The following is a 20,055-nucleotide window of genomic DNA, read 5'->3' as shown; positions in this document are numbered from 1 at the left end:
TCTTTGTGGCTTTGGCACCTGTTGCCATGGTGGCCAACTCTGTCCCAGTCAATGCCGTTTATCGTCGTCTGGTGTGTCCCACTTGTGAAAATCAATGTCCAGGACCTTTGTGCTTACAAGCACCCTTAATGCAGATTTGAAAATGACCTAGTGGTCCTTTAGCTCCAGTGACTTCATCACAAAGTAAATCCTTTGATGTGTGACTGTTTCACATTCTTACAGCATTAAATTTAGAAGCTATTAGTGCTAATTTTCTAAATATAAATACATCCTGTACTTGACTTGAAACAAAAAGGTTCAAGCCACAATGGCTGTGTCATCGACTTGTACAGCTGGATGAATGCAAACACAATTAGTTCAAGGCCATCATCAACATCTCTAATCAGATTGCCTTTTACTTTTCTCAGAGCTCACTCACAGTGTTAAAGGTTTCCTATCGAGGTTCACAACACTACTGGGTTCAATGTGTGTAAATGGTTTATGGTCATTTGAGGCTGTAATCACAACACAATCAATTTCAAAGCATACATTCCCAATAACAAACTATAAAGCAACTCAAATTAATTTTAGAAATGCTTTTGCTAAAAATATTTAGAATTCATGAATGCTCACAAAATTATTTTAATCTCACAATTGCTACCACTCCCCCAACCCCATAAAAAGAAATCTGATGTTGTCAGTGTTCTCAGTTATCAGGTACTCATAACAATTGAAGGTATAGTTTTTCTTTGTTTAAAAAAAAGTTCCTAGAAATTTAACAATTGAAGTTTTAAATCTTTCAAATGCTCTGGTTAAGTAAGTTTAATATGTTTTGCTAATTTCTGTGAAAAATGAAGACTTGCATTCAAAATAAATTCACTCTGTAGGATAACATAAAGCTTTCTTCTCCTCCTCCCCACTGCTCAGCAGTTGCACCCGATGTCCCAGCTGACAAAAATGAACAAATATTCAGACAATAGATAAGTCTATTCTACCAATGTATGCTAGTGCCATTAAAAGAAATACGGCGAAAAGGAAGAGAGAGAATGAGAGAGAGCGGAGAATGAAAAGACGATTAGAATTTGATCATTCAACTTTAGTAACTGCATTGAAAGATGCATCTTAAAGTGCCACCTAGGGGTAAAATTCTGACCTGAACATCATGCTTTTTAAATTGCTTTTTTAACCCTCACTTCATTGAGCAAAACAAGGCATGCAGTGAGAAGTCGTTCTAATGTCTTAAGTTGTATATATGCACCACTCCTGCATTTCCCCTGGATACATAATTACAGGCGTGTACAGAAGAGAGACAAATTAGGCCAGGATTCAGCTTTTTTTTTCTGTTCTTCCTCAGTACTGTTAAATGGCCTCGAGTAGGAGTTCTTTATACATCCTCCATAAAATCTGCAGTATGAGAGAGATTCTAACATGATAGCAGAAATTGAAGAGACACACACATAATATGTCAGGAATCTCATTAATGACCAGTGAGCCAAGTGAAATCAGACTACCATGTTATAGACATGGGCTAAACTGGATTATAGCCTGGAACTCTCAGAATTGAGATCATTTGTCTTGTAGATTTCAGCTTCCACACAAAGCAATAGTGTTATCTTTTGTTTATTGGCTCAGAAAATGAAGAATCATGTGTAGCTCTATCCCCCAAAGTCAGCAAACTGACAAGGAGGCATGAGACAGACATCCATAGAACATAGAACAGTAGAACACAGAACAGACCCTTCAGACCTTGATGTTGTGACGGCCTTTCATTCCATCTAAGATCAGACTAACCTACAAACACTTCATTGTAGGAACTTCCACGTGCTTATCCAAGACTCGCTGAAATGTCCCTAATGTATCTGACTCTACTGCCACTGCTGGCAGTGCATTGTGCGCACCCACCACTCTGAGTAAAGAACTTACTCTGACATCTCCCCTAAACCTTCCTCCAATTACCTTAAAATTATGCCCCCTCATGATAGACATTTCTGCCATGGGAAAAAAAAGCTCTGCCTATCCACTTTACTTATGCATCTCAATCTCTTGTACACTTCTATTAAATCACCTCTCATCCTTCTTCACACCAATGAGAAAAGCCTAGCTCCCTCAATGTTTCTTCATAAGACATGCCCTCCAGTCCAGGCAGCATCCACTTCATTTGGAATTCTCGAATTTTGGACGGGTTGATTTCAAAGGTTATCTGTGGGTAGCTACTGTCATATCAGTGGCCTGATTGTATGTCAATTTAAAATGAAGTTGTGACAGCAGCAAATATTGAAATAAGAGTGAAATAATCAGTGTTGAAATATGCTACAGTAAATTGCATTTAAAAAAAATGATGTTATGATTGGTTTTGTGTTTACTGCGACCATAATTTACTCCATCTCTTTTATGGCTTTCTTCTGTGCAGGATGGGATTGGCTGTGAGGGGGGGAGGGAGCCTTTCAATCATGTCTGAATCTGTTGTGTAAGGGCATTGGGACCCCGAGCAATCATCCAATTATGTCATGAAGTTGCATATCAGTGTGTATTAATACCAACACAGTGGGTGGAATTAAAGAACTCCAGAAGAATATGAGACCAGACTAGACTACAGTGCAATGCTCTCTCAGGCAAACAGGCCAAGGGCACATGGACACAAACACACAAAGATAATTGATTAGACCTTACCTCATGTAATCATAAGTCAGAGTCTGATATATATATAATTCCCATGTACAATGGTATTTAGTATTAATGTATAATAAGTCACGTTACTTTTCAGTCTCAGCTTGAAGACAATTTCTGACTTTGCCTCCTTCTTGACCAAACCCAGAGTGTTGTAACAAACCATACAATAAAACATGATCAGCAGCTTTACTTAGAAGCAGAATGTGAACCAACTTATTCTATCATAGGCTTTGACTCATACTTTAAGTGCTAAAAAAAATCAGCCTTTTGTGGGATTATGTAGTCTTTTTAAAATACAGAAACTGACTGGAAACGCACCTAGCAATTTTTTTGCAATATAACATTAATAGAAGACTGTGCATGTAAAATACCAAGTTCTGAAACCAAGTTCATTAATATTAAACAATTCAGTATAAATTATAAAATTAAAACACTATTGGGACTGTGAAGTAATGTGGCAACTCAAGCAACATGCAGAGTTTACAGCTCCTCATTGATCAAATACAGCAGATAGCCCTTTATTACATTGGGTTCTCAGAGCTTTACTGCCCTATGCTAATTCACTTTCTGCAGGATCTATAGCTTAAGTTTGAATGAGCTTGATCATTTGACACTTTTTGCTATGTCATTCTGTTTCACTGTTAAAAACCAGAAAAAAAGACAAAAGAAATCTAATGCAATTTACTGAGCATTTGATAAATTAGATAAGAGTTTTATGAAGTAACTTAATGTGAAGCCCATCACCTTAGGGTGCATCTGATCTATAAATTTAATTTGGCATAAAGTGAATACATATTCCCACCAATGCTAAATTTACATCATAAAAAAGTTAACCTTTTGTATGATTTTTGCAGAGTATTATTCCAATTCTCTCAAGTGTCAGACCTTAGCTCCAGGCTTAGCATTTTTACAGTCATTTATTTGTGAAGTTACATCACTTTAAAATAACATTGCAGTTGTAGTATAAACATATTCTTATTCTGAAAATAAATACAGAGAAAAAGATTGGGAATACTCTGTGGTGTAACATTCATAGAGAGACAGATGTCAGTCAGTGTGTTTAAGTTCTTAAAGATACTATGGATAAACGGATGTCTAGAAAAAGGTGAAAGAGATAAGTGAACATACATTAGTGTATACAGGAGAAGAAATAAAATGATCAAAAAACTATTGGGGGAGTACAGAAGAGGATTGAAGGGCTCAAGTGATATTAACAGGAGACAAAAGGTGGTATGATGTCAGAAATAGAATGACAGTGTGAAAGTAGCTAAAATGGAGTAATGGAAGTGCAGCACGAAAAAACAGCAAGATGAAGTAGCCTCCAATAGCCTTTCATCTTGTATGATTTAGTTGTTTACACCAGTATGAATACTTCACCTAAATAACCATATTTAGAGTTCAAATTACACAAATTATGCAATGCAAGGCTTGTTACCACAGCATGCTAAAACCAGAAATACTATAAAACAATTTACATTATGATCAAATTTGCAGCAATAAACTGCCCAGCAGATTATTTTAGTTTTTCATTGTTAACTCTTGTCAACTACGAAGTAGGATAAGCAAAACAGGTTATCAGCTGACCTGAGATTGACTGTGGTTTGCAAAACACTACAAATTCATTTTACTACATCACACGTAGACCAAAAATGATATGCTTTTGACATGTTGCAGATGATATATTATATTTCCATCAAGGTTACACAAAATCTTGAAGTTTTCAGTCTGAAAGGTCCCTTAATATAAAACTTGAAATTAAAGCCACAATATCCAATTTTGAGCTCCACCACCCAAGCAAATTATAAATTGAGTGAGCAATGAATTTGAAAACCTTGAGCTGGTACAGAAGCACTGCAAGGATCTCCTGAACAGACTGCAACACATAAATATACCTCTTCTTCATGAAACAGTGACAAAATGGTAACATAGCAAGGCTCATTTCCAATGTACACACAACAAGGAATCCAATAATATACTTTGACATTAGTGTGTGAATAACTAATTGGACATTGGATATTACTGAATGCCCAATCTTAACTGAAAATGTGAGGATGTCAGTAAAACTCGGCATTTATTCACATCAATGGGCTCCTTATGTGAATAAAATACAACCCTATAAGCATTTCATTACTTACAACTGTTGCGTTGTTACTTGGCACAACTCATATCCATGCTGTTTGATTGCATTCATGTTACCACTTAGTCTCTCACTGGTTTGTAAGACTAATTACAAACAGCTATGTGCTAAAAATCAACTCTATTTCATTCTAAATTTAATGCACAAGATTAATGTTTGCAATGCTTTTTTGCAATGAGGTAACCTGGGAATATCAGTCTTCCATGGAGCTATACTGCATTAATGTTATAATTATGATTTTAATACTGACAAGCTCATTGGAATTTACGTAATTATGCCAATATTTCAAATAAGAATTGCAACATTCATCTTTAAAGACACAGGTTTTTAACATCCAAGACAATTTTACTGAGTAAGTACCACCAACAGGTACCATTCAAAAAAAAACATTAATTTTTTTGCTCTTCTGTCAGTTAATTTTTGTTTGTGCACAGTTTGTATATAATTAAAAGGCAGTTAGAATGCTTACAAAATCATACAGTTCCATCCTCTATTGCTTAGTATGCCAATAAGTGAATGTCCATTTGTGAAACCTTTTTTTTAAAGCTTCACTTTGATATGTGGTCCAATAATCTCTCTCACCCAATAATATTGATTGAAAATGTATCATACAATTATAGAATGACCTTCCACACTACAGCAGCTCAGCCAACTACTACTGAAATATTGTACAGCAGGTTATTTTGACAAGTTAAAATGCAGCAATTTGAGTGTTAGGAATGGAGGTGGGAGGTTGTTGCTGAGAAAAATATTCTTCCATCTAACTCTAGTGAGTGATAAAATTGGGCAAAATGCTTAGGTATTCTTTTTATACTTTTAATTCTTTTCTTAAATCTTTCTTTCCCTCAACTCATTTAATGTCATTATTTTATAATGGAAGGTTGATGCAAATTTTAATAATGCAAGTAATAAATCAAATATTTGATTCATCAATCATTTTTGATGCACAGGGCCGCAAACTGAATTACAAAGACAAGTTTCAGGCAAATTCAGAAATTTGCAACATTGATGCAACAAATGGTTTTGTAAAAATTTAAGAAGGATGTGGTTTTCAGAAATCAAATATTCCATTGCTTTGGTTTCTAAACACATCAAAGGAAAAGAATCACCTGGTGCTGAGGATTATGTCAAGTATGGCAGTCAGAAGCAAAATTTGGGCTCACAACCTGAACTCAACTTAGAGGTAGAAAAACATGATGATAAAATACATAACCAACAAAAAAAAATGATTTTCAAGGTAAGCCTGATTAGTCCAGATCATGTTACAACCATTTGTTATGAAGTCTATACTTACCTTTTATATGCACAGTTTACATTAAATACTAATGGGAATTTTGTTAACTATAGTTCAGTTCAGATTTTTAAAAGATGCCCCAGGCAATAATTATATTATGTCTTACACAGCTTTAGCAAGAAAAATAAAGCAGAATTTAGTTATAATATCTCTCTTTCACTTGCTTTCCCTTCCCAAAAGGGTGGTACTGTGGCTACACCAGGGGTGGGGAACCTGAAGCCTTCTAGGTCATTGTGTGTGGCCTTTTGAATGAATCCTTTATTATTTTTATTTTAATCTTAAAATGAATATATTTAACCTACCAGAGAGTAAAAGAAAATTCAAGATATAATCCTCACAAACTGACCGCCACAATTAAAAAATTAGTAAGTCATAAGGGCTATTTCGACACCTGCTATGCTCATGATTTAATTATAATGTGACTCTAGAATGTACATTATCTTCCCTGCCTGACTGGCGCCACTACTGCCCGAGGCTGGTTGGCGAGAGCCTGTGGGTATCCAGTATGCCAGTGTTTATCAACTTATGACAACAGTGCATGTGACTTTCCATTTGAAGTGAAATTTGAGAATAGTTACACAGTCTAACTGTATCAACATTTTTTTTTAGTTAGTACATCGTAGTTAGATTTTTACAAAATAATGTGAATTTTGAAGAATATATAATTGAAGTTTCTTTGATGCGGCCTTATTAGATTACAACTAACATAATGCGGTCTTCCAACATGAAAGGGTTCCACACCTCTAGGCTACACCCTTTTGTCTTAAACTAAAAGTAAGCAGTTTAACATATACAGATGAAGTAAACTGGTTTAACACAACAACTGTTATTATTAATATCCTGTGATGAAATTGAAAGTATCTCAAACAAAAAAAATGTCATCCAAATTAATTTCCAAGCCTTGCAAATCTAAGAAGCCATGGCTAATGTCTATCAAAATCTATGATGGCCCTTAAAAAGATGATATATTGTTAGTTTGCAGACATGCATCTATACTTCGCATTTACATGTATCACAATTTTTTTTTTACATGTGCCATAATTTTTAAATCCCCACCCAGTTATTGGCCTGTCAGCCTGCAAACAATGTATCAAAATAATAATCAAAGTTCAACTAGATAGGGTATGGCCCAAGGAAGAATTGATTAGTTTTTGAAGAAGATCCAGATTTGCTTTTATAGCCTGTAGTTCTTTAAAGGATTTATTGACATCCATTAATTCATTTCATAGAACATTGTGGATTGTTATTTAGAATGCTGTTACCATAGAATATAGAAAGAGGTAGGAAATTCGGCCCATCGAGTCTGTGCCATTCAGTGCTGAGAAGTTTTTAGAAACAATTATTTGGGATATTCTAAAGGAGAAATCAAGTTTAACTAGAAATTTTTTGTAGAGTTAACAGAAAGGCTTAACAAAGGTAATGCTGTTGATTTCATGAACATGGACTTTTGGACAGCGTTAATGCAGTGCCATACAACAAACCTGAGAGGAATGTTATAGGTCATAGAATAAAAGGGTTAATACCAACATGGGTACAAAATTGGCCGACTTATAGGAAACAGAGCAATGTTCAATAGATATGTTTCAGGCTGGAAGAAGTTTTGATGTGGAGGTCAGTATTAGGACCCTTGGTTTTCCTATATGCATATAATATAAGTGATCCTTGGTGTGCAGGGGACAATTTTCAAGTTTGCAAATGACACTAAACTTAGAAGAATTGTAAATTGCGAGGAGGAGAGGTAGCTCAGTGGTTAGCACCACTGCCTCACAGTGCCAGGGACCCAAGTTAAATTCCAGTCTTGGATGACTGTCTGTGTGGAGTTTGCACATTATCTGTGGACTTCCGCCGGGTGCTCTGGTTTCCTTCCATAGTTCTAGGTTATGTGGATTGGCCATGATGAATTGTCCTTAGCACCTGGGGGTGAATTAGCTGTTGTACTATGTGGGGTTACGGAAATAGGCTATGGGGCTGGGGCTGAGCAGGATGCTCTTTGGAGGATTGGTGTGGATTCAATGAGCCAAAAGGTCTCTTTCCACCCTGTGGGGATTTCATGGTGGAAATCCAGAGGCATTGACAAGTTGATGGAGTTGGCAGATAGATGGCAGGTGAATTTCAATGTAGACAAGTGTGAAGTAATGCATTTTTGTTAAAAAAACATCAAAAGGCTGAAGGTAAAAGAGGGTAGATTTAAAAGAGATGTGAAAAACAGGTCTTTTACACAGAAAGTGGCAAGTGTCTGGAATGTGCTGCCAGAGGTGGTAGGAGAGACAGATACGATAGCAAAATTTAAGAAAAGTCTTGACAAATATATGAATAGTCAGAGAATAGAGATGTACGGACAGCATAGAGGCAAAAGGTTTTTACTTTAGAAATAGGGAAAAGGAAATTCGACGTTTCGGGCCAGAGCCCTTCATCAGGAATGAAGAAGGGCTCTGGCCCGAAACGTCAAATTTCCTGTTCCTTGGATGCTGCCTGACCTGCTGTGCTTTAACCAGCAACACATTTTCAGCTGTGATCTCCAGCATCTACAGACCTCACTTTTTACTTTTTTACTTTAGAAAGCCAAAATATATTGACGTAGTCTTGATGGGCTGAAGGCCTGTTCCTGTGCTGTATTCTACTTTGTTATTTGAAAGACAGTATTAAATAAGGGAGTTTAACTCTAAGGAGGCGTGCAGAAGCTGACGGACTTTGTTGTATATGTGCTCAGATCATTAAAAGTGCCCAGACACGACAGTTTTAGCAAGATCTCCCTACTTTTAAACTCTGTAATAAAGGCCAACAACTGTAAACACCTTTCCTATTAACTGCTGAACGTGGATGCTAGCTTTTTGTGATTCATGGATGAGGATTCCCGAATCTTCAGTGCTGCAACATTCTGTCATCTCTCTCTGTTGAAATAATGTTCAGCTCTTCTTTTCCTCTTGTTAAAATCCATCACCTCACATATTATATTCCATCTACCAAGTTTTAGCCTAGTCACTCAACTTGTTCACGTTTCTCTGTTGATTCCCAGTCCATTCTCATTACTTGTCTTTCCACCTATGTTTGTGTCATTCCCAAAACTGGCTACAAAACATCAGTTTCTCTCATCCAAGTCACTAATATATTGTGAATAATTGTGGCCACAGCACTGACTCCACCAATTTACAGTTTTCCATCAGTTACAGCTTTGATTGAAGGTGTCAAAACTCAGCACCTCAATATATTTTGCCAAAACGTATTTCAAATCTGTACAAGTGAATTTTGAGTTGTAAACATTTACCATGTCAGCTAAATTTCTGTGCCAGATTCTCCCAGAAGTCAATACTTTTACAGCTGCCCTCTCTATTTCTGAAAAGTGATTATTGTAGCAAATAACAGTGATTTTTTTTACCAGTAAGAAGCAAAGCATGACCATTTTGGGCAGCCAGCACCGGCATTAAGCATTCTCAGACCAGACCAGTACAGTAAAGCAAGAGAAAGGCTTCCTGTAGACTACCAAAAAATGCATTTCCATCTCCAATTCAGAAGAACAACCCTAATGCACAAAAGTGAGATTTTTCCGTTTCCGATACAGCCACCTTGTGGCTCTCCTGTGAGGTTGTGAAATGTTATAAGTATTAACAATTCAGAAGAGACTTCTGGACCTAGATGCACTGGGTTTAAATGAATAAGTCTCGGAATTTTTGTTCCAGTAGAACCAACGTACAAGAAGCGAAAAGACAGTTGAGATCTGCACAATCTCAAACTTCATTCACTTATTTCATAAGACAGTTGTCAATACATATTAATTTTGCAACTTATACAATGCTCACAAATCTACCTAAAACTATATGAACTGTATGAATTGTATGAAGAATGACCATAATTTGATAATGTTTTACATTAAATCTGAAAATGATGTAAATCAATTCAAAACAAGGGAACTTCTGAAAGTATAAGAGGCAGGTTGGCTTTGGTGGGTGGGAAAATACATGAAAAGGTACAAAGGCAGACAAGGAATGGTTCGTATCTAAATAATATGGTCAGAGATTCTAACAGGAACCAATAGCCAAGAAAAGAAATTAAAAACTGTTGATATTAAATGAGGTAGCTTAAAAAACTGCAAAGAAAATAGAAAACCTGAGTATTGGACGTATTTCAGAATTCACCAAAGGAGAATAAAAAAACTGACAAAGAAAATGGAGAATATGACATAAACTAGCGAGAACTAATAAAGCAGGCTACATAAGATTCTATGAATAACTAAAAAGGCAAACTTATAATGGGTAATAGTGAAATTACGAGAAGCTAAATAAATTGTCAGTCTTCTTGCAGCAATATATCAGACACCTACAAATAAAAGAACAACAAATAAGACTGAAGAATCAAAAGAAATTAATATTAGTGAGTAAAGAAATATTAGAAAAATTAATGGGACTAAAGGTTGAGACAACTCTGGCATCCATAGATTGAAATCTCAGAGTGTTGAAACTGGAATACTTGCAGATTGCAAGATGTCATATATAACTCTACTATTTAAGAAAAGGGAGAGGAGAAAATGGAGAACTACAGGCCTGTTTGCATGAAACATAATTTCACCTTCATAGGTCCACCTGCTCAATCATTTTCTGAGCATTTATCATATCTTTTATTATAGATTCTAGAGATAACACTAGAATCTATAATAAAAAATATGATAAATGCTCAGAAAATGATTGAGCACATGGACCTATGGAAGTGAAATTATGTTTCATAAAGCTGTTAGGTGTTGTTTGAGGATGTTAATAGCAGAATGAAGAATAGATTAGCAGGAATTACTGGATATGATGTATGTGGATTTTCAGACGTCTTTCTTGATTTCCATTACTCACTATGTAACAACATGTTTCGTCATGTCCTGTGGTCTGGTTTTATATTCGAGATTATGCACATCAGTTGGGTCGGATGTGAACTTTGACTGAAATGGTCTTGGAAGCACAGACTGCTTTCAGTGTAGAAGAAATCTATTTGGCCCATCATGTCTGCATCAGCTTTCCATATGTACAGCATGATGAGGCGCCAGCCTTCCTCCTTTCCTTGTAACTCTGCAGATTGTTGTGGTTGTGTTCGCCGAGCTGGAAGTTTTTGCTGCAAACGTTTCGTTCCCTGGCTAGGGAACATCATCAGTGCTGTTGGAGCCTCGTGTGAAGCGCTGCTTTTGCGTTTGCAGCAAAAACTTCCAGCTCAGCGAACACAACCACAACAACGGATACCCGAGCTGCAAATCTTCAATCAAACTTTAAACTCTGCAGATTATTTATTTTCAAGTAATAATTTCTTTAATGCCTCAATTGAACTTGCCTGCACCACATTTCCTGACAGTGCAGTCCAGACCCAAACTACTCAGGGTACAAAAACATTTCTTGTCACAACTCATTTACTTCTTACAAACACATTTTACTTTAAATTTGTGCCCTCTTATTTTGACCTGTTTACAAATGGGAATGTTTTCTCCCAGTCAACACTGTTCAGAACTCTCATGATTTTGAAAACTTCTATCACATCTATTCTTAGTTTCTCCACTCAAAGGAAAACAGAATAACAGAAGAAATAGGCGGTCAAACAAGTCATTCAGCTCCTTATGCTGATGCTGCTACTCAATAAGATAACAGCTGATCTGCCTCAAGCCTCAATACCTCTTTCAAAGCCTTTGTCTTCCTGATACTTCAAGAATCTACCTACCTCTTTAAATACTTTGAGTGATTCATCCTTGACAAATTTGAGTCAGAGAATGTCAGACCTTTACTACTCTTTGGGAAAATAAATTCCTTTGAACCCCAGTTTTAAATGTGTGATCCATATTCTGTAACTCTGCCCCCCCACCCCCGTATTTCAAGATTCCCACTTTAGCTAAAACATCTTTTCAACATCTAACATGTCAACACCCCTGTGAATATTGATTTCTTAATTTCTTTAACTTCTTAGTTTTCTGAAGAGGTAACTGTGAGAGTTACCGAGGATAATGTTGTTGGATGTTGTGAACATGAGCTTTCAAAAGGCAGATTTAGTGTATTGAGATTTCTAATAAAATCAATAAGATTGCCCTCAATTCTTCTAAACTCTACTGAATAAAGGTCTGACCTGTTTAGCTGTTCTTGATAAGTCAATATCTTCAAACCAGGAATCAGCCTAGTGAATGTATTTACAACTGTCTCCAGTGCCATCATATCCTTTCTTAAATATGGGAAACAAAATGATACACAGTACTCTAGAAATGGCCTCATCAATACCCTGTACTGTAACATCAAGATTTCCCTATTTTTAAACTTCAAACGCTGGCAATAAAGGCCAAGGTTTCATTTGCCTTATTTATTTGCTGCACCTCCATGCTAACTTTTTGAGTTACATTTACATTAGATTAGATTAGATTACTTACAGTGTGGAAACAGGCCCTTCGGCCCAACAAGTCCACACCAACCCGCCGAAGCACAACCCAACCAGAGCCATTCCCCTACATTTACCCCTTCACCTAACACTACGGGCAATTTCGCATGGCCAATTCACTGACCTGCACATCTTTATGACTGTGGGAGGAAACTGGAGCACCCGGAGGAAACCCACGCAGACACAGGTAGAAAGTGCAAACTCCACACAGTCAGTCGCCTGAGGTGGGAATTGAACCCGGGTCTCTGGCGCTGTGAGACAGCAGTGCTAATGCAAAAGAACACCCAGATCCTTCTGTGCTGAAAATTTTTTGGTAATATCTCACTTAAATAATAGTCTGCATTTTGATGCTTCCTACCAAAATGCATGACTTCTCATTTTCCTATGTTAAACTCTATCAAATTTTTATTCACTGCAAAAGTTTTTTAAAAAGCAGGTGAATGCTACTACGCTCTTCAGCGGAATATATCAATACATTTATCCATTGCCCTGGTGACAGGCATTTTCTTCCATCCTTGTACTACCTCATCATAGCTGCTGTATAACACTCACACAGTTTTACACACCATATTTACAGGACCCACCAGTCAGAATAGCAGATGGGTTACTGATTTTCACGCCTGTTTGTCTTTTGTAATTTTGAAGACTGGTTGATGACATTGTATTGCTGATCCAATGCATCATGCCCTATTTTTATGTGGTTACAAAATCCAGCCGGTGAGATACTTTAGATTTCAAAGTAATAAGTTATTCAATAGCATTTATACAAAATTACAAATTATATATTTTTTCAATTCTGTATGCTACTGGTCTTCGTCTAGCCAGTGAGGCACTTAGTTTTAAATAAATAGTTTTGTCAGGTTTGCCTCTGTGATATCTGGTTGCAAATACATAGGGCATTGGTGAAAATACATCTATAAAATTCTAACAAATCTAGACAGGGTAATGCAGGAAGGGTGTTCCTAATGACCAGAGAGTCCAGAACCAGGAGTCACACTTTTGGGTATGGAGTAGGCTGTTTGGGTTTGAGATGAGGAGAGGTGTCTTCACCCGGAGACTGGTGAGCCTGTGGAATTCTCTGCTACAGAAAGGAGCTGAGGCCAAAACATTGAATATTTTCAAAGAGTTACATATAGTTCTTAGGGCAAAAGGGATCAAAAGTGTGAATAGAGTACCGAGTTGGATGATTAGCCATTGTCATGCTGAATGGCAGAGCAGACTCAAAGAGCACCTACTTTGTATGTTCTTCTATTTATATTAGTGATAGAAAATTGAGAATTTTGATCCAGAGAAAAACTTTGCTTTCCAGCATTTTTTCTGCTTGAAGTACAGTGAAATGAAATTTCTGCAGTTATGTGAGACAAAAGCAAATGCGACCCAAAGAGACATTATATGAAATTTCATTTCAGTAAGGGTATGTAACAAGACTTCCTTACTTTTTTTACTCCATTCTCCAATGCAATAAAGGCCTGCATTCCATTTGACCTGCCAATCAATTGCAGAACCTACACACTAGTTTTTGTGATTTATGTATGCAGATGAACAAGCCCCACTGTGTCACAGATTTCTTTGGTGTCACACAGAGTTGAATGATATACTCATTTACTATTATTTAAGACAATACTTAATCTGCCAGATTTTTCCAACTCACTTAATATATCCAAGTTTCATTGCAGAGTCATTGTGTTCTCTTCACGACTTGTTTGACTACCTATCTTAGTGTCATCAGTAAACTGAGACAGCATACATTTGATCCCTTTAGCCAAGTCATTAATATAGTTTCACAGCTGGGTTTTCAGTAGGATATTTTGCCATTGTAAATGCCTTTTATCATTGTTTTAAGAAAAGAATCTGAAAAGAAACTGAATTACAGTTGCTTGGCATACTAAATCATCAGAAAATGTTGCATTTTCCCAATTCTGTGTTTTAAAAAGGACAGTTGGCAAAAAAAATTGTTTTCCTTTAATAAGTCCTTTTTTTGAGCAAATCCTGTAGTGGCAGTGATGTTATAAAGTTAATGATAGTTTTCATTTTAAATGAGTAGTAAACATGTCCAGTATAAATGTGGAGTTAAAGTACAATCTGATTTCAGAATGAAGTGGCTCTTACTGCAACTCACTTTGATCTCTTGGGTCTTACTCACTATAAAAAGTTTGCAGAAGAGGAAGATACTGACACTTTGCACATCAACAGTAACATTATACTTTAACTTCACCCAAGTATGTGGAGAAATAATCATATGAATGAGAATTATCTGGGTCTGAACCCACTAGCCTCTGAACTTTGGTTTAAAACAATCTAAGAATGATATTTTCTGTTATTTCATGATAACATTATTGAGTTGGATAATAAATAAAAATACAAGCCCAAATTACTGTGCTTTCAAATTAAAAACGTTTTAGCATAAAATATAAGGCTGACACGCCAACCCAGTGATGTGCAGTGACTGCACTAAGAGAGGTGTCATCTCTTGAGGCTCTTTATTCCTGTTCAGGTGGGTGCAAAAGAATCCAGGACATGACTTCAGAGAAGAGTAGGAGAGTTGTCCTGTCCAACATTTATCCCTCAATCAATATGACAAAGCCTGATTATGTGATCATAAACACATTGATGGCCATCGGAGCCTGCATGCAAATTGGCTGCTGCTTTTTCCACTTCAAGACAGTGACGACACTTCAAAAATGCTTCATTGACTGTAAAATGCTTTAGGGCATCTGTGATCATGAAAGATATTATATAAATGCAACTCTTTATTTCCTTACAGTAATTTTAATATCCAGGAGATTTTGTTGCTGTCAACATTAATCTTGCATACATATTGCTACAAAAACATGTTACCAACAGTTTACAATCATAGAAAAAAATTGTATTAAAATTTAGGTGATTACTGCAGAGTGCTAAATGACACGCTTCACATTCTTTTAAAAAACGCACTAAAAGATAGAAACATATTTTAAAATTCCTCATATTTGAATCACTAGCTCAGCAGGCTAATTATTATCATTTGACAGAAGTAGAAATATTAATTTCTGACATTGGCTTGCTGCTGGGCAGACAGGAAAAGAAATTTACTGACAAAATCTAATTTCCCACCAGCAACCACATCTCATCTCTAACTCTGGCTGTGGTAAGCGCAATGTGCTGCCTTGCATTAGCCCCTTTCTAATAAACATTGAAAGATTACACTTTCAGTGTAACTATATTAGAAGGGGTCACAGCGAGTCAGAATCATTTATGTAGTATATCCACATTGAGTGATGTAATCACTCAGCAATTCAAAGCTCACATCCTCCCTCAGGTTCCTGACTAAATGATGATTACCAGTGAATAGCATTTGCACTTCAGTTCCTGCAATAGCAGAATGGTAATATCATACAGGGATTTTACAAATTCATAACATTACTACCCAGATAAAATGACCAGTTTACGCAAAATTCTCCTGGACATACACCACTGCATGTGCTTTTCAAGAGATAAAAATAAATAATTCTCTTAAAAAACGCTACTGGCAAAACAATGGTTCCATTAATCACCAAATCTACTTTTGTTTTCTAATCTTGGAGATTCAATGTCTAAAAATGATCATTCACTAATTATATCAGGTCAAACCTATTTATAGGCAGTCATAGTACTGACTTACTTACAACTCCACATTAAAATGTCAATGTAAAATTAGAGATACTAAAAATATGTTTTGTATTTGTAATAAATTGTAGAAAATACTTTTCTCCTAAATGGTTTAACTTATATATTATAACATCACATGTTGACATTTTAAAGACATTATCACTTTAAAAATACAAATGTCAACTTTAAAGCAATTTCATTATCTTCAATATTTAAAACACAAGTTTAAAATTTTTAAAATAACATTGACTTTTCTCCCCAAAATATCTCAAACTTTCATGCGGTTAACATCAAGAGAGTTATATTTGAGGAATGGTTGAATTTGACATTATGAATCTGGTAAATTAACTTCAATTTATGTTCTCATTAACCTAGGATGCTACATTTAATATCTTGAGTTTTTTTCTTAAAAAGGTCAAAAAGAAGCTAAAACTAAAAAATAAAATGCAATGGTACTGCATGTTAGATGATGTCAAAGAAAGTTTAACTTAAAAAGCATTTTATTAAAATTAAGGTACACAGTGCAACATGTTAACTCATTCAATAGAAATAGAATCAGGTCCACGGTATTGAATGTGTGAATGTAGTTCTATAGAAAGATAGGAAATTAAATGCCAGAAAACAAATATGCCGAATGCAACCTTCCCTCATTTGGTGGGATATTGTCAGTGATGTACCTCAGGTGAGAACAACAAATTATGGGGCGTGACAAAAACTAAGAAAAGATTACTGGAAGTCAAAGATTAAAAGGTGTGGGGATTAAAAAGTGGCAGACACCTTTCACAGGATAAAAATGTGAATTGGTACATTTTAGGAGAAACTGAGAAGCAAGTGTATTGAACAAAGGACAAAGAAAATTTACAGCCCAGGAACAGGCCCTTCGGCCATCCAAGCCTGAGTCGATACAAATCTACTGTCTAAATCTGTCGGTTAATTCCTAAGCATTTGTATCCTTCTGCTCCCCACCAACTCATGCATCTGTTCAGATGCATCTTAAATGAATCTACCGTGCCTGCCTCTACCACCTCTGCTGGCAACGCGTTCCAAATGCCCACCTCCCACTGTGTGAAGTACTTGCCCTATGTATCCCCCTTAACCTTTCTACCTCTCACCTTGAAAGCATGACCTCTCGTTATTGAATTCTTCACCCTGGGAAAAAGCTGGTCTCTATCCACCCTGTCTATAGACTTCATGATTTTGTAAACTTCAATCAGGTCCCCCCTCAATCTCCTTTTTACTAGTGAAAATAAACCTAACCTACTCAACCTCTCTTCATTCCTAGCACCTTCCATACTAAGCAACATCCTCATAAACCTTCTCTGCACTGTCTCCAAAGCATCCACATGCTTTTGGTAATGTGGCGACCAGAACTGCACACAGTATTCTAAACGCTGCCGAAACAATGTCTTGTACAACTTTAACATGACTTGCCAGCTCTTATGTTAAATACCCCATCTAATGAAGGCAAGCATACTGTATGCCTCCTTGACTACTCTATCCACCTGTGCAGCAACCTTCAGGGTACAATGTATCTGCACTCCCAGATTTCTCTGTCCATCAACTTTTCCCAAGGTTCTTCCATTCATTGTATAATTCGCTCTAGAATTAGACTTGCCGAAATGCATCACCTCACATTTGTCTGGATTGAAAGCCATCTGCCACTTTTCCGCCCAACTCTCCAGTTTATCTATATCCTCCTGTATTCTCTGACAGTCCCTTATGCTTTCTGCTACTCCACCAATCTTTGACTGGTCTGAATAGAGCCTGCTTTTGCTATTCCTTAAAGTGGAAGAAGGGAAAGACCTGAGTCATAGATACAGAGAACCTTATATCAACAAATACCTTTATAAAGCATTTCACTGTTAAAAAAATGCAAAGGCTGTTTACACAAGATTTTAGTCTATTCTAACATTTACTTTAATGTCAACCTGCATCCAATTATGTCTCTGTAAAGTGATTTGAGCCATTGTTTGTAACAGAGGCGCGATAGAAATGTAGATATTTGTTGTTAATACTATCAAATAAAAGAGAAACCACACAAATAATTTACTGCCCCTCTTATGCAGCTTTCAATCGGAATTATTTGAACCCTGGATGGGACAGGATATCAGAGAAATTATTTTTAGCAATTACAGAAAAAGCCTTTGAAATCAGTTCATCCTTTTCAAAGTGGTTCAGCTTTATGTTCTCTCAATTACGTACTTACTTTGAAAGAAGCTTTTCAGCATCAGCACAGAGTTCTAGAAGTCCCATCAGCACAGCTGAAACATCCATGTAAGGTTCCCACACAGTAAAACCACGACCAATCAAATCAATGGCAGTTCTGCGGATGGTACTGTGTGCTGGAAGCTTAGGGCTAGAAGGCTGCAGCAAGAGGAATGTCAAAGCCTTGCCTGGGAGACAAAAGTGAAAAATAATTACAGCTAAAAGCTGTTAAATACTTTGTTTTAATAATTACTGTATATATAAGATAAAGATATACTCCAAAAATTGATAATTTACAAATGTGCAAACTTCAGTCAAGACAGAATTCTTTCAAGTAGACTATTGCAGCTATTTGACAAATTGACTCCGTATTGTACAGCCAAAACGGACAAGGAATTAGCATGCATGTAACATATCCATCTTTTCTTTCCTTTATCAGTAATAGTAATGCCACTCAAGTATTTATTACAAAATTATAAACATCTGTTAGCTATGATATATCCTTCTGCCTGTCATCCCTTTCTTCATAGCAATTATTCTTTCTGTCTGTGATCCATGGATTTAAAACAAAAGAAAACCAATACAAAAACACTATGAACCAGGGAATTGTGCATCACCAATGCTCATCAAAGTGGGAAAATTGGACACAAGTCGTTTTTGTTGCTGTTAGTAGTGTAATCCTTGGCTTTCAACTGTGGAAAGTGGACAACCAATCATGCTTATTCTTTGAATCCTGTTTTATTGGGGTTCATTGATGGCACACTTTGTTACTTATTTTGCCTTGATATAAAGGGCATTTCTGGAGCACAACAACTTTACTTGCATTGAGAGCTAGGCAACAATGTGATCTGAAGTTGAGTAGGCCTGGTAGAACCCAAATTCAGTATTGATGGACAGATTATCGGTAAGTACTTGCTATATTTGCACCACTGTCAATGATTGCTAATGATCAATATTCATGTTTCATTCTCTACATTAATCCTCTGAACCAAAGTGATATTGATGGTAGTCACAACAGTAATTCATATTTGCACATTAGACCTAGTATGAGAAACAAACATTAGATCTAAAAGATGCCGGAAATCTGTTATAAAAGAGGAAGCACTGGAGAAAATCAGCACGTCTGGCAGCATCTGTGGAGAGAAAAGAGAAACTTGCCCACTTCTGAAGGGTCAGTGGACTTGAAATATTAACTGTTTTTCCCTCTAAAGATAGTGCCAGAACTTCTGAGTTTCTCCAGCACTTCCTGTTTTTCTTTCATATCTAAGGTTGGGTGGGGTGGTGCACTTGTAAATGGCATATGACAATTAATATCGAAAGGTATACTATTCTACACACAAAAGGGTTAAAACTAAGAATACATACAGTACGCAGTGCACTGAGTGAACTAGATTAAACAACTTGAAAGCTATAGTGCATCAGCATCTAAAAGTTTGGGATTCAAGCTAAAGTGTAGTGTACAGACTAATTAAGAAATGGATTGTACTGCTGGCATGCCCAATATAAAATAATAAAGCACTCTATTGTCTTCACACAAGATGCTGGTTAAGCCTTGTTCAGCTTTAGACTTGTCAGATGGTAGTGAACATACAGGCTTCAAAAATATTCAGTGAAGAGCCATTAATATTTAAAAGTCCCCAGTTATCGTGATAAGCTTACAGAGCCGAACCATTTTAATATCACTTGTGGCATTTAAAATATTGAGCTGAAAAATGTGTTGCTGGAAAAGCGCAGCAGATCAGGCAGCATCAAAGGA

General features: G+C 36.4%; 1 protein-coding gene across 3 annotated transcripts in view; it reads right to left on the bottom strand.

The window, feature by feature from the left end:
- LOC132833420 (WD repeat-containing protein 7) overlaps nucleotides 1-20,055 on the bottom strand; it is a 673,682-nt gene that overhangs the window by 222,029 nt on the left and 431,598 nt on the right. For all 3 annotated transcript variants that reach the window (XM_060851797.1, XM_060851713.1, XM_060851878.1), the window contains one exon: nucleotides 18,301-18,487. In XM_060851797.1, coding sequence (XP_060707780.1) covers nucleotides 18,301-18,487 — 187 coding nt within the window. The remainder of the gene's footprint in view (nucleotides 1-18,300; nucleotides 18,488-20,055) is intronic.

The sequence above is a fragment of the Hemiscyllium ocellatum genome, chromosome 1 (assembly GCF_020745735.1).
Source record: "Hemiscyllium ocellatum isolate sHemOce1 chromosome 1, sHemOce1.pat.X.cur, whole genome shotgun sequence".
Lineage (NCBI taxonomy): Eukaryota > Metazoa > Chordata > Chondrichthyes > Orectolobiformes > Hemiscylliidae > Hemiscyllium > Hemiscyllium ocellatum.
Note: the sequence above shows the minus strand (reverse complement) of the source record. Positions and strands in the feature narration are given on the sequence as shown.